The sequence below is a fragment of the Ambystoma mexicanum genome, chromosome 14, assembly GCF_040938575.1.
Source record: "Ambystoma mexicanum isolate Mex_15411 chromosome 14, UKY_AmexF1_1, whole genome shotgun sequence".
NCBI classification, from domain to species: domain Eukaryota; kingdom Metazoa; phylum Chordata; class Amphibia; order Caudata; family Ambystomatidae; genus Ambystoma; species Ambystoma mexicanum.
The window spans coordinates 600,841,069-600,853,097 of NC_090940.1; the positions used below are offsets into that span (position 1 = coordinate 600,841,069).

At 49.0% G+C, this 12,029-nt stretch overlaps 1 protein-coding gene across 1 annotated transcript in view; it reads left to right on the plus strand.

Annotated features, from left to right (window-relative positions):
* Nucleotides 1-384: 384 nt before the first annotated feature.
* Nucleotides 385-12,029, plus strand: part of CCDC197 (coiled-coil domain containing 197) — a 255,640-nt gene continuing 243,995 nt past the window's right edge. The window contains exon 1 of the mRNA XM_069637979.1: nucleotides 385-733. Within this exon, the coding sequence (XP_069494080.1) occupies nucleotides 603-733 (131 nt within the window). The 5' untranslated portion in view covers nucleotides 385-602. The remainder of the gene's footprint in view (nucleotides 734-12,029) is intronic.

Below are 12,029 nucleotides of genomic sequence, written 5' to 3' on the forward strand. Positions count from 1 at the left end.
TTTCTGTGCCTTCGTTACTTGATCACCCAAAATGGCAACCTGTATTCATCTAGAATTCTTATCATTGCTATTATAAAGGTTGCATTGGCACACGGGCGGCTATGGTTTATGGGCTGTATTGGCATGGGCAAGGGTTCACCCTTGTCCACTGTGTGCCCAGTAGAGCCACCCACATGCCAGGAAACGCCAACACGGGACTGCTGGGGGTTTTCCGGATGGCCTCAGGGTGCGGAGCTCGAGGCAGCACCCATAGATGCGATGCAACACTACCGCTCTGGGCGTTGCCCAGACAACCCGCATCTGATTGGCGGAGAGCCGCAGGCCACGTCGCGGTTGCCGTGACAACGCGGATACACTGGAAGAGAGCTTCGCTGCAGGGGACGAGGTTCCTGTGCTTCGGGGGTTTGAATTCCTTGTGCGATGACCCGGCAGCAGCCGGGGATGCCCAGCCGGTGCCTGCACTAGAGGCCCAGGAGCCCGCCTGCTGCCCCAGGCGCGCGCCCTTAGCACCGCTGGCCAACACACCTTTGCCAGGCGTCTAACACGTGTTTCGTAGTTTTCTTCAGCAAAAGTCACCGAACTGCCCTCGTAAAAGTTGCCCCATGCTTGGGCCACGGGTCACCATGACGGAAGGGCAGGGGCTGCCCGTCATCCAAAGCGACGACCCGAGGTATTTGCTGCACCTCGAAAACAAGAAGAGGAACGTGTTCGTGACCCAATTAGGAGAAGGACGGTAAGTTGAGTTTAACAAAACATGCAAGCATTATCAAGAATGATGTAGTAATTAAAATGTTGTGCTTTGCTACTGCTGTTTCGCAACGGTATAATCAGCTGTTCCTTTATCCACATAATGCAGAGTAGACACGATTTGTGGGGGTCAAGCAAAAGCTGTTTCGAGCCATCAATAATACCCCCTAGACACGCTGTCCCAAAAAGCCCCCCACCCCCATCACTCGCCAGATGTATGCATAAAAACCCTGTAGGGTGACCAGACGTCCCGGTTTTTGGTTGTCTGCCCCCTTCTCCTCCGATGGCTACTGAAGTGTAGCGCCTTGACAGCCACTTTCAAGAGTTAGTCCTACTTTTACGTCAATGGCCCTGTCCCGGGTTTTTCACTTTTTGAATCTGATCACCCTAGTTTAAAGGGGTGGCTTTGCGACCCCGCACTAGTATTTGCTAAACGGAGGACTACTTCCAAAGTGGGCTAATGCTTGCCCTGCCCTTACACGTTGAATGTTAGCTGATAATTGCACAGCGCCTTAAGGCCATTGTATTGACCTCAACCCACTTTAAATGAGGCAGCGAAGAACTGCCTTGCAGAAAGTAGGGGAAATGGTAAGTCTGTGCGCCTCTCTTCGATGTCCAGGGTGGGGGCTCAGTGTAAGTAAGCCGACTGCAGAAACCTAACTATGCCTGATAGAGTACTAATCAGTAAAGATAACGATGCAACAGTTGGGTGTGGTTCTGCACCAAGGCCAAGACATTTTCAGTCACGAGATGATATATATAAGAGTATTTATAAAAGGTTGTATCCAAAGGGTCAGCATCAGCATTCTAATACAGTCCTAGATTTTGTGCATTTCTATTTAAGCTTTTCTGTTACAGTCAACATTAACCTGATGGTGGCACGTGCTAATCTTTCTCCCTGACGCGGGCTTTTTCAAGGCTGTGTGGCGTGAGCTGTCAACACAGCACGCAGACAACCTGCTCGAGAGTCACAAGTGGTTGTGGGTTGGCAGTCGTGTGCAGAGAGTTGTATGAATTAATAGCAAACGTTCTATTCACTGTCCGGTATGTAGTTGGTACCCTATGTTAGGGTGTTCATCATCCTTGATTAATAAGAGTTAGCATTTGCGAAGCTATATCCAATATCAATGTCATGCACACGTATCCCAACGTTATTAACTACTTGGATATACAGTTTGCATTCATTGTGTCAGAAGACAGTCATTTATATACATTGGGGTCAATGCACATTGGGTTATGAATCCCGGATAGCGTGGGGCGGGATCCCATACATGGTTTCTGTGTTAGGACCATTGTCCAAAATCTTCAGTCTGAATTGAAATGGTATTCCTGGATGGTGCTTTGCAAGATCCTGGAGGGGGGCGGAGAGGGGGTTTTGGGGCGGGGGGGAGGGGGCAGTTGTCCATTAACTTCCTCGTGGATAGTAACGGTTCTCCTGATTACGAGTATGGGTTCCAGAAGCTGGTTTCTGGATGGCGGTGCTCCGCTACAATAAGAGGAAATGCCCTTTGTTATGAAATAGTGAACCAGAACCTGACATGATGTCTGTTTAACAGCAGCTTGTGAGTCTCCCAGGCTTGCCACAGAACTCCTGTTGTAGGCCTTCGTGGATAGGGTTAAGCCAAATGAGCTACTTCAGCTCAAAAGCCACACGGCACAACCCGGCCATCACTGGAAGTTCCCCTCCAGATCAGAGCCAGACTGCGAGGCACTATTGATGGCCAATGATTAAGCCAAGTAAGAGCATCGTCGGCTGATTAAGGCCCTCAATAAATAGCAGTGTGGGGCCCAATGTATCTGCAAGAAGTTGAAAAAAGAGAAATGATCACTAGAAAGTCGGTACCTCTGTAACTACGCTCTTACAAGTAACAGCACCTCAATGCCCCTGGGCTGTCTGCGCGCTATATACATATAAATAAATAAAAAAATAAAAGTAGAGATTCGAGAGGACTGTATAGAGAGGAAAATACGGAAATTAAATAACTCAAGGGAACCCGGTCCTAATGGACTAGCCAATGCAGTCCTTAAATTGAATCCCTCTAAATGGGCATTTTCACTGAAAGCACTCTTTGATAGAGTATGTGTAACCAGAAGATACCTAGCTAATTATCGGCTCCTATCCCTTTTCGATACCACAGGAAAGATATTTGCCTCCTTTGTTTTGGATGCCCTCCAGCAGTGGGTAGATGAAGCTGATATCCTGAGTTTCGCTCAGACCGGTTTTCGGTCTGGATGTAGTACTACCCACAATATAAGGGTTATGGACAGGCTCTTTTAGGGAGGCCACTTCCAACGGGGGGTCTGCCCTGTATACCATTTTTGTGGACTTCAGGGTCGGCCTTCAATGGGGTGTGGGCCCGTTGGAGTGTTGGGGATGCCCTCGGTGGTTGTTAAGTATTATAAAAGGGTTGTATAGTAATACCTCTATACAAGTTAGGTTAGATGATCACGGACGCCTGACCTTCCCAGTACATACATGGGTAGGAGTGAAACGGGATGCACGTTAGCCCCTTATTGTACTATATATATATATATATATATATATATATATATATATATATATATATATATACTGCAGATTTACCCAGGATATTCAACCAGACAGTCGGATGTTGCCCCAATTTGGTAGGGGGGCATGTGATCCCGTGCATGTTGTATGCAGATGATCTGGTGCTTTTTAACTACACTTATAGCGGAGTGAAAGCCATGTTTGAAAAACTGGTCGAGTATACTGAGATTAACAACCTTGTTATAAACATGGAAAAAACGAAGGTTTTGATTGTCGGGCCAAAAATAATAAAATGCCCACCTTTGACAACTAGCTTGGGCATATTGGAAAGAGTGGTTAAATATACCTACTTGGATATGGAAATGAGTGCATCGAGAAGTTATAGCTATATTAGTGAATCCAAGACTGTTAAAGCTAAACGTTTAACAAATCTGGTATGCCGGTTTGCTCTTCAAACAACAGGTTATCCGCTTGAGGAAGTACTTAAAATATAGATCCAATGATTTTGTATGATGGTTTTATACGGTCTATACGGTCTCGATGCACTGGCCATGGAAGATTTGAGGTGGCTGGATAGTATCGAAGGATACTTTTGGAAAAGGGTATTAGGCCTACCAGGATCTTCCTCAATTCAATATGTTAGGCTCGAGTTAGGTTTAATAAGTCTCAAAAGTATGGCCTTATTAAGGCAGGGTATATTGTACCTGAAAATTAACTCGAAACCTAAATGTGAATTATTGTCTTTAATGGCTACTAGAGCCACTGTGTTAAAGGGTAAAGACAAAGATTTAATTGGAGATAGGGTAAAATGTTTTGACACAGTGGCTTGGATTCCGGATTTTAGACGTGGTACCAATTTGATCACATTAAAGAGGATTTATACAAATAGACTACGTCAGTGGGACTGGACAGAGAATTCTGTATATCTCAACAGTCTGAAGTCTCATGCCGGTTTGGAATTGGTTACACACACTTACTTGAGGGCACAGACATACATTATTCGATACCCTAGCCCTATACTTAGACAATTTCTAATGAAGCTTAGAATAAATCAACTTCCTATACTATTTAGCATAGGGGCCAGATACGAAATACCAAGCCAGTTACGTCTTTGTGGGATGTGCAATAGTAAGTCCCAATTGGAGACTGCCAAACATTTGTTTACCGAGTGCATTGTGATGGAATCTGTTATTAGAATAATGTTTGGCCCTTTTGTGTACTGTGAGGAAAATATAAAAACGGACTCCTTCTGTGCATATTGTCTTAAAACTGGGAACGAAAAGGTACACTTTGCCCTGTTTAGAGTGTGGTGTTCGATTAAAAAGATTCTTATGTGTGACAGTTCTCGGGTGATGGGATTGGGGGCAAATAAGGGTTGAATGTGTTTGTGGGCAAGTCTGGCCTAGTTATTCTGTTCCAAAGAAAGTATAGGTTTGATTTTAATATGCAGACTTGTCTGCTGTTATTTATTATATTAAATTATTAAATCGTGTTATGTCTATTGGAATAAGTAATACTTATTTGTTATTGAATGGGAATGACAAGGGCATACCCACGCCCCTCTGGAATGGATGTAGGGTGAGACCTCTTTATTACCCCACTTTGGGATTGGATTGGATGTTCAGTTGGTTCATCGATTGCTGTCGCAATTGGAACCCTATTATATGGGTCTGGGGAATTTTATGAATTTCGAGGTTAATGTCAATTGTGCAATCCAGAAAGATGATTCTATTTGAATTGTATTGTGGTTACATTTTAAAATATCTCTTGATTTTAAATGTGCATTTGATACAGTACACTGTGGAAATGTATGTTGAAAGTAGGTACTTAATGTGTTTTATTATGCTTTGCTTCACTATGGTAAATGAATTTGTAAAAATGTAAGTACTGTAAAATAAATAAATACAAATTAGAAAGTATTAATAGCTAGAAAAGAACGAGTAGAGCTGGACAGTGAGGTCCATCTTCCCAAATGCCTGAGCAAGACACACTTTCACTGACAGTATTTGAGAAAAGTATGTTACCTTACTGTGATACTGAAAACTTCAGGAGACGGTGGATGCCAAAACAATATTTTATTCTAATGGGTAATGGGTCCTTAACAAAACAAAGAATATCGTCCTCTGGTTTCCTTCACCAGTGATTGACCCTTCCAAAGTAGATTTGAAGCAGTTCCCAACTTTATCCTATCTCGTGGTATCCGGATAGGCCCACCACTCCGATCTTCGTTCCTCGTCCTCTTCTCTTTCCTGGAAAATGAGAGCACACTGTCAGTTTCTTTTGGCGCGCTTTTAAAGGGTTCCCTAGGTTTAAGTCCCCACCAATCAGCATCAGCTTTGCCTGGCTTACGCCTTATTGGCTGCTGAGGGTTTGTCCCGCCTCCCTTAAAGGCTGCCGTGTCAGCGTACGCCTTTTCCTGTTTTCCGAGACCTGGGAAATGCCGGAGCTGATCACGTGATCGCAGCCGCGATCGCGTTGTGTATGGGCGTGCTCTGGGTGCCTTCCAGCCGCAGCCCGCTCCGGGGCCGCCGCGGGGCACGCCACGCTGAAGGGCCGGTCGCCCCCACACCAGGCTGCCATGGAGCGCCTGCGCCCTCGTCCCCCCTCCTTCGGGATCGGGTCTCCCGTCAGGTGAGCGCAGCTGTGACGCGCCGCAGTTCCGAGCCGCGGCTCGCGCTTCCTCGCTCTCGGCGCTCATGACAGCCGAGAGCGAGGGAGCCGACCCGCGGCTCTCAGGGCCCCCGATCGCCGCTGTAGCCAACATATGCTGCCGGCGCCGAGGCGCATCCCCACACATCCCCACCCCAGTCCCAGGCCGTTCGGGCCGGGAAGCACACCTAGATAGGTAGTCGGCCACCAGCTGAAACCTGGCTGGTTTGTGCAATGTAAGGAAGTCAAAAGGCTGAAGGGAGAGGAACCAGCGGAGCACCCTCTGGTTGGTATCTTTATGTTGTGCAAGCCACTGCAAGGGGGCGTGGTCCGTGTACAAGGTGAACCGGCGACCCAGTAGGTAGTATTTAAGGGAGTCGATGGCCCATCGGATGGCCAAACATTCCTTCTCAATGGTTGAATAGGCAGCCTCATGAGGCAGCAACTTCCGGCTGATAAAGCATACAGGACGTAGGGCGTCCCCCCGGTCTTGTGAGAGTACAGCCCCTAAACCTTGGTTCGAGGCGTCAGTTTGCAGGAAAAAATGTTTTTGAAAGTCCGGGCAACAAAGTACAGGATTCGATGAAATCCTATGTTTCAGGAGTTTTATGGCGTTCAGGGCGTTCGGGTTGTTGGTTAGGTTCGGAACACCTTTGAGCCTTAAAGCATCGGTCAAGGGGGCAGCCACCGAGGAGAAGTCAGGTATGAACCTCCTGTAATATCCAACGAGCCCCAAGAATGCTCGGATCTGTTTCCGGTTGGTGGGAGTCGGAATATCTTGTATGGCCTGTGTCTTGGATAGTTGTGGTTTTAGGACACCCCCACCTACTATATGCCCCAGGTATTTGGTTTCATGCGTTCCGATCGTGCTTTTCCTTGGGTTAATATGCAAACCAGCCCTATGCAGATCGGCAACCACTAGTTCCAGGTGGTTCATATGGGCTTCCCAGGACTTGCTATATACCACAATGTCATCCAGATAAGCGGCTGCATATCCGTCATGTGGACGTAAGATGATATCCATTAACCTCTGGAATGTGGCGGGGGCGCCGTGTAGTCCAAAGGGCAGGACCTTGTATTGATAGAGCGCCCTTGGCGTGGAAAAGGCAGTTTTCTCCTTGTCCTGAGAACGTAAGGGGATCTGCCAATATCCCTTGGTTAGATCTAGGGTGCTCAGAAAGAGGGCCGCGCCGAGGCCTTCCAAGAGCTCGTCCATCCGCGGCATAGGATATGCTTCGTATTGGGAAATTGTGTTTAATTGTCGGTAGTCCATACAGAAGCGGACGGACCCGTCCGGCTTGGGAACCAGGACTATGGGGGATGACCATACGCTGTTGGATGGCTCAATGATATCCATCCGTAGCATTTCGTCTACTTCTGAACTGATGACTCTTCGTCTGGCTTCCGGGATTCGATATGGCCTAAGCCTTATGGTTTTTCCGGGTTCTGTGTTAATCCTGTGTTCCAATATTCTGGTCCGACCGGGCAATGTAGAAAAAGCATTGGCATAGGGGAATAATTTGTCCATGACGTCTGCTTTCATGGTTGGGGAGAGGACATCGCCCCAACGGATGGCTTCGAGGGTGTCAGGAACAGTGTTCACGGTTTCCTCTGATTCTGGCTCCTCGGGTTCTGTGAAGGCACTCAGACTTGGTTCGCTCCACTCCTTCAGAAGGTTGATGTGATAAACCTTGTCGGTTGTGGTTCTATCAGGTTGATGCACCCGATAAGTCACTGGGCTGAGCACGTCCGTGATTTTGTATGGCCCTCTCCATCTGGCCAATAGTTTGTTTGCAGATGTAGGCAGAAGTACCAGTACTTGGTCTCCGGGTTTGAAGGTCCTCATTCGGCTCCCTTTATTATAGTTCTTCTCTTGGGTTGTTTGAGCCTGGCTGAGGTTTGCTTCGGCCAAGGTACGCAGAGCTGTCAGATGGGTTTTTAGCTCCTCAGTATATTCAGTAAGTGATACCTCTCCGCTGGCTTCCCATTCTTCTTTCACCAGATCCAGTATCGTCCGGGGTTGTCTTCCGAATAGAAGTTCAAAGGGGGAGAATCCAGTGGAAGATTGGGGTGTATCCCGTAATACCATCAACACCAGAGGCAATACCCGATCCCAATTCTTCGCGTCCGGCCCTGTCACCCTCTTCAACATTTTCTTGATGGTCTGGTTATACCGTTCCACCAGTCCATCGGTCTGGGGATGGTATACTGAGGTTCTCATTTGCTTGATCTGGAGATTCTCACATATTTGCCGTAGGAGGGTGGACATGAAATTCGTACCCTGGTCTGTGATTATTTCCGAAGGCAAACCCACTCGTGCAAAAAACGGAATAAGCTGATCACACAAAACTCTGGCAGATGTCCCCTTTATGGGAAACGCTTCCGGGTATCGGGTGGCATAGTCGACAATCACTAACAGATATCTATACCCCCTGCTAGCGGGTTCCAAGGGCCCGACAATATCCATGCCTATCCTCTGGAAGGGAACTGTTATGAGAGGCATTTTCTGTAGTGGCGCCTTTGCTGGTAGGGCACCGCTGGTCAATTGGCATGTGGGGCAGTTTTTACAGAACTGCGCCACTTCCCCGTATATGCCCGGCCAGTAAAACCGCTTCATTAAGTTCTGCTGGGTCTTGAGGGAAGCCATATGGCCGCCACAGGGATGGTTGTGGGCCAGTTGTACAACTATGTCCCGATGGTTTTTCGGTAGCACCAATTGCTCTTTGGTGACTTCATCCTCGCCCTTATATCTTCGATATAGTAGACCCCGTCGTAATAGGAACCCTGGTCCCTTACTTAGATCGGGTTCCCCCTCTTGGGTTGCCCTTTCTCGTGCTATCCGTAGGGTTGGGTCAGTTAGGGTCTCCCTTCTAAGGGTGGTTTCATTCTCCTCCAAATTCCAATCGATGGGTCTGGTCATGTAACTAGCCTGACACCATTCCATCCGGGTTCGTCTTTTCCGTCCTGGTATAGGGGTCAGGGAAGCAGAGTCTGACGCTGGGACGTCGGAATCGCATGGAATTTTCTTTCCCTCCAGGGCATTTATGGCCTGTTCAAAGCCAGGCAGGTCGGTCCCTATTACTACCGGGGCAGGTAGACACGGTAGGACGGCAGCCCTCAAGGGAGTGGTTGTGTCGTTTAGTTCTACCACCACATTCTTCATTGGATATCGCTTTACATCCCCATGGATACATCTAATGGGTACTGTTATATTAGACAAATAGGGAGCGTTACTCACGGTTGGTGATATGGCGGTCTGCCGGCTGCCGCTGTCGAGTAGAGCGCGCGATGGTCTGCCATCCACCCGGATGTCCACCACATAGGGACCCGGGAGGCTCTCCTCCGACCCAGGGCTCAGGTATCCGATGTCCATCGGTTCGGCTGGTCTCCTTCTAGGGCAGAACCTGGCTATATGGCCCCATTCATTGCACTCGTAGCATTGCGGTTGCTTGTATCCTGGTGCTGCCAATGGGTGTTTCTCTTCACCTCCTGGTCTTTTTTCTTCCGGTTTTCTGGAGCTGTCGTCGGTGTGTCTCCACCTCATGGGTAGGGTCCTACCACTCCGGAATGCCAGGGGGTCGGACATCGGGATTGCTATCCGGGCTGTTATTCCTGTTGGTTGTATCTTGTGGTGACCCGCCTTCTGGTATGCGGAGGCGATATCTACCGCCTCAGTCAAGGAGGGCCGGTGGTGCTGTCTAACCCACCTCTGCATTTGTCCTGGTAGGGCTTCGATGAATTGCTCCAGGATGATTTTGTCGAGGACGGGTTGATTCGCTGGGGTGGGAGGTAGCAGCCATTTTTCGACCAAGTCTTTTATACGATAGTATAGCTGGCGCGGGCTTTCCCCCACCCTGAGTCTGGTCTCTCTCAGCTGTATCCGGTACGCTTCTTCATCTAGGCCTAGACGATCCAGGACTGCGGCCTTAATTTCTCCGTAGGGAGTGCTGCCATTAGGGTTAACCGCCTGATAGGCACCCTGCATCACCCCGGATAGAAGGGGGGCGACATACTGTCCCCAGCGGTCGGGAGGCCATTGCGCATTCCTGGCGATCCTCTCAAAACTGGTAAAAAAGAAGGCAGGATCTTCCCCCTCCTTATATTTCTGGAGTAGAGCTGATGGCACCAATGGTTGGTTTCTGACGTTGGCCACCACATCAGTGAGACGGGCTATGGTCTCGTGTTGTTTGTCCTGGGCTGTGGTTTGTATGTTGCCCTGCAGCTGGATGGCCTGCTGGAAGGCTTGTCTATCGGCAGCCGCCTGTTGGGTTTGCAGCTGTATTAATTGTTGTAGTTGCTGCTGTCCCTCCGATAGCGTTTTGATTAGGGCCTCCATGACGTTGTCAGTAATCCCACCTTCGTCGCCAGTGTGATACTGAAAACTTCAGGAGACGGTGGATGCCAAAACAATATTTTATTCTAATGGGTAATGGGTCCTTAACAAAACAAAGAATATCGTCCTCTGGTTTCCTTCACCAGTGATTGACCCTTCCAAAGTAGATTTGAAGCAGTTCCCAACTTTATCCTATCTCGTGGTATCCGGATAGGCCCACCACTCCGATCTTCGTTCCTCGTCCTCTTCTCTTTCCTGGAAAATGAGAGCACACTGTCAGTTTCTTTTGGCGCGCTTTTAAAGGGTTCCCTAGGTTTAAGTCCCCACCAATCAGCATCAGCTTTGCCTGGCTTACGCCTTATTGGCTGCTGAGGGTTTGTCCCGCCTCCCTTAAAGGCTGCCGTGTCAGCGTACGCCTTTTCCTGTTTTCCGAGACCTGGGAAATGCCGGGGCTGATCACGTGATCGCAGCCGCGATCGCGTTGTGTATGGGCGTGCTCTGGGTGCCTTCCAGCCGCAGCCCGCTCCGGGGCCGCCGCGGGGCACGCCACGCTGAAGGGCCGGTCGCCCCCACACCAGGCTGCCATGGAGCGCCTGCGCCCTCGTCCCCCCTCCTTCGGGATCGGGTCTCCCGTCAGGTGAGCGCAGCTGTGACGCGCCGCAGTTCCGAGCCGCGGCTCGCGCTTCCTCGCTCTCGGCGCTCATGACAGCCGAGAGCGAGGGAGCCGACCCGCGGCTCTCAGGGCCCCCGATCGCCGCTGTAGCCAACATATGCTGCCGGCGCCGAGGCGCATCCCCACACTTACTTACAGCTATACAGTTGTGCAGTGAGTGGTCTGCCACCTTTGCCTATACAGATGTTTGGACTAGAACACCCATCAGCTCTAGCCAGCACAGTCAATGGTGAGGGATCATGATGGTCGTAGTTAAAAACATCACATAGCCAATGCTTATGGGATCCCGCGAGTCATAGTTCAATGCCTCGAGAGCGCTGCAGGTTGCAGACCCCTGCAGCGAGGGTACAGAACATCACCGTCTTCTCCTCCAGGCTGTGTAGTTGTACGCCATTTTATCGCTTTTCGCAGAAGGCAGGCCTTGCCCACTCTTTGTGGCCCTCCGGTGGAATTGCTGACATGGGTTCACCCCATGGTAATATATTCCCCCCCCAAACCCCGAACTGAACACATTACTTGTTTTTTTTTTGTTGTTTTTTTTCTTCAAAAAACCTTTATTTTACCTACTGTGGGTACAGAAATAAATATGAATGACAGGCACAATTCTGACAGTTCTGGAGGCAAAGTACTATGCAAAACAAATATAGCACAATAGTAAAGTAAGGCCCAGCTTCCACTGCCTCCCCACCCCCGCCCACAATGCCAACCCATTTCCCCACTCCAAGGATCAAGTGGTCTTACAATGATGAAAAGTGCCGCAACAAGGGGGGCTCGGTAACAATCGCAGGATAAGTCTCTGCAATGTCAATGAATGGGCTCCAGATAAAGACATACTTGGCATAGTGTCCTTCACACAGTGCAGTCATTTTGTCAGCAACCAAAATGTCCCAGATCTTAACCCACCAGATCTGAATCACTGGGCCATCTACCGATTTCCAGTTTCTGGCGATGGTCAGTTTCGCTGCCATGAGAAAATGCCCAATTAGGGTGGCCATTGGGCCAGTAAGGGGGTACCGTCCAGCACCCATATCACCCAGGATTACCACACGTGGATCCATGGGGAGTGACAATCCTGTAATATCCTTTATTTTAGAGAGCACCTCCTTCCATAAAAGGCC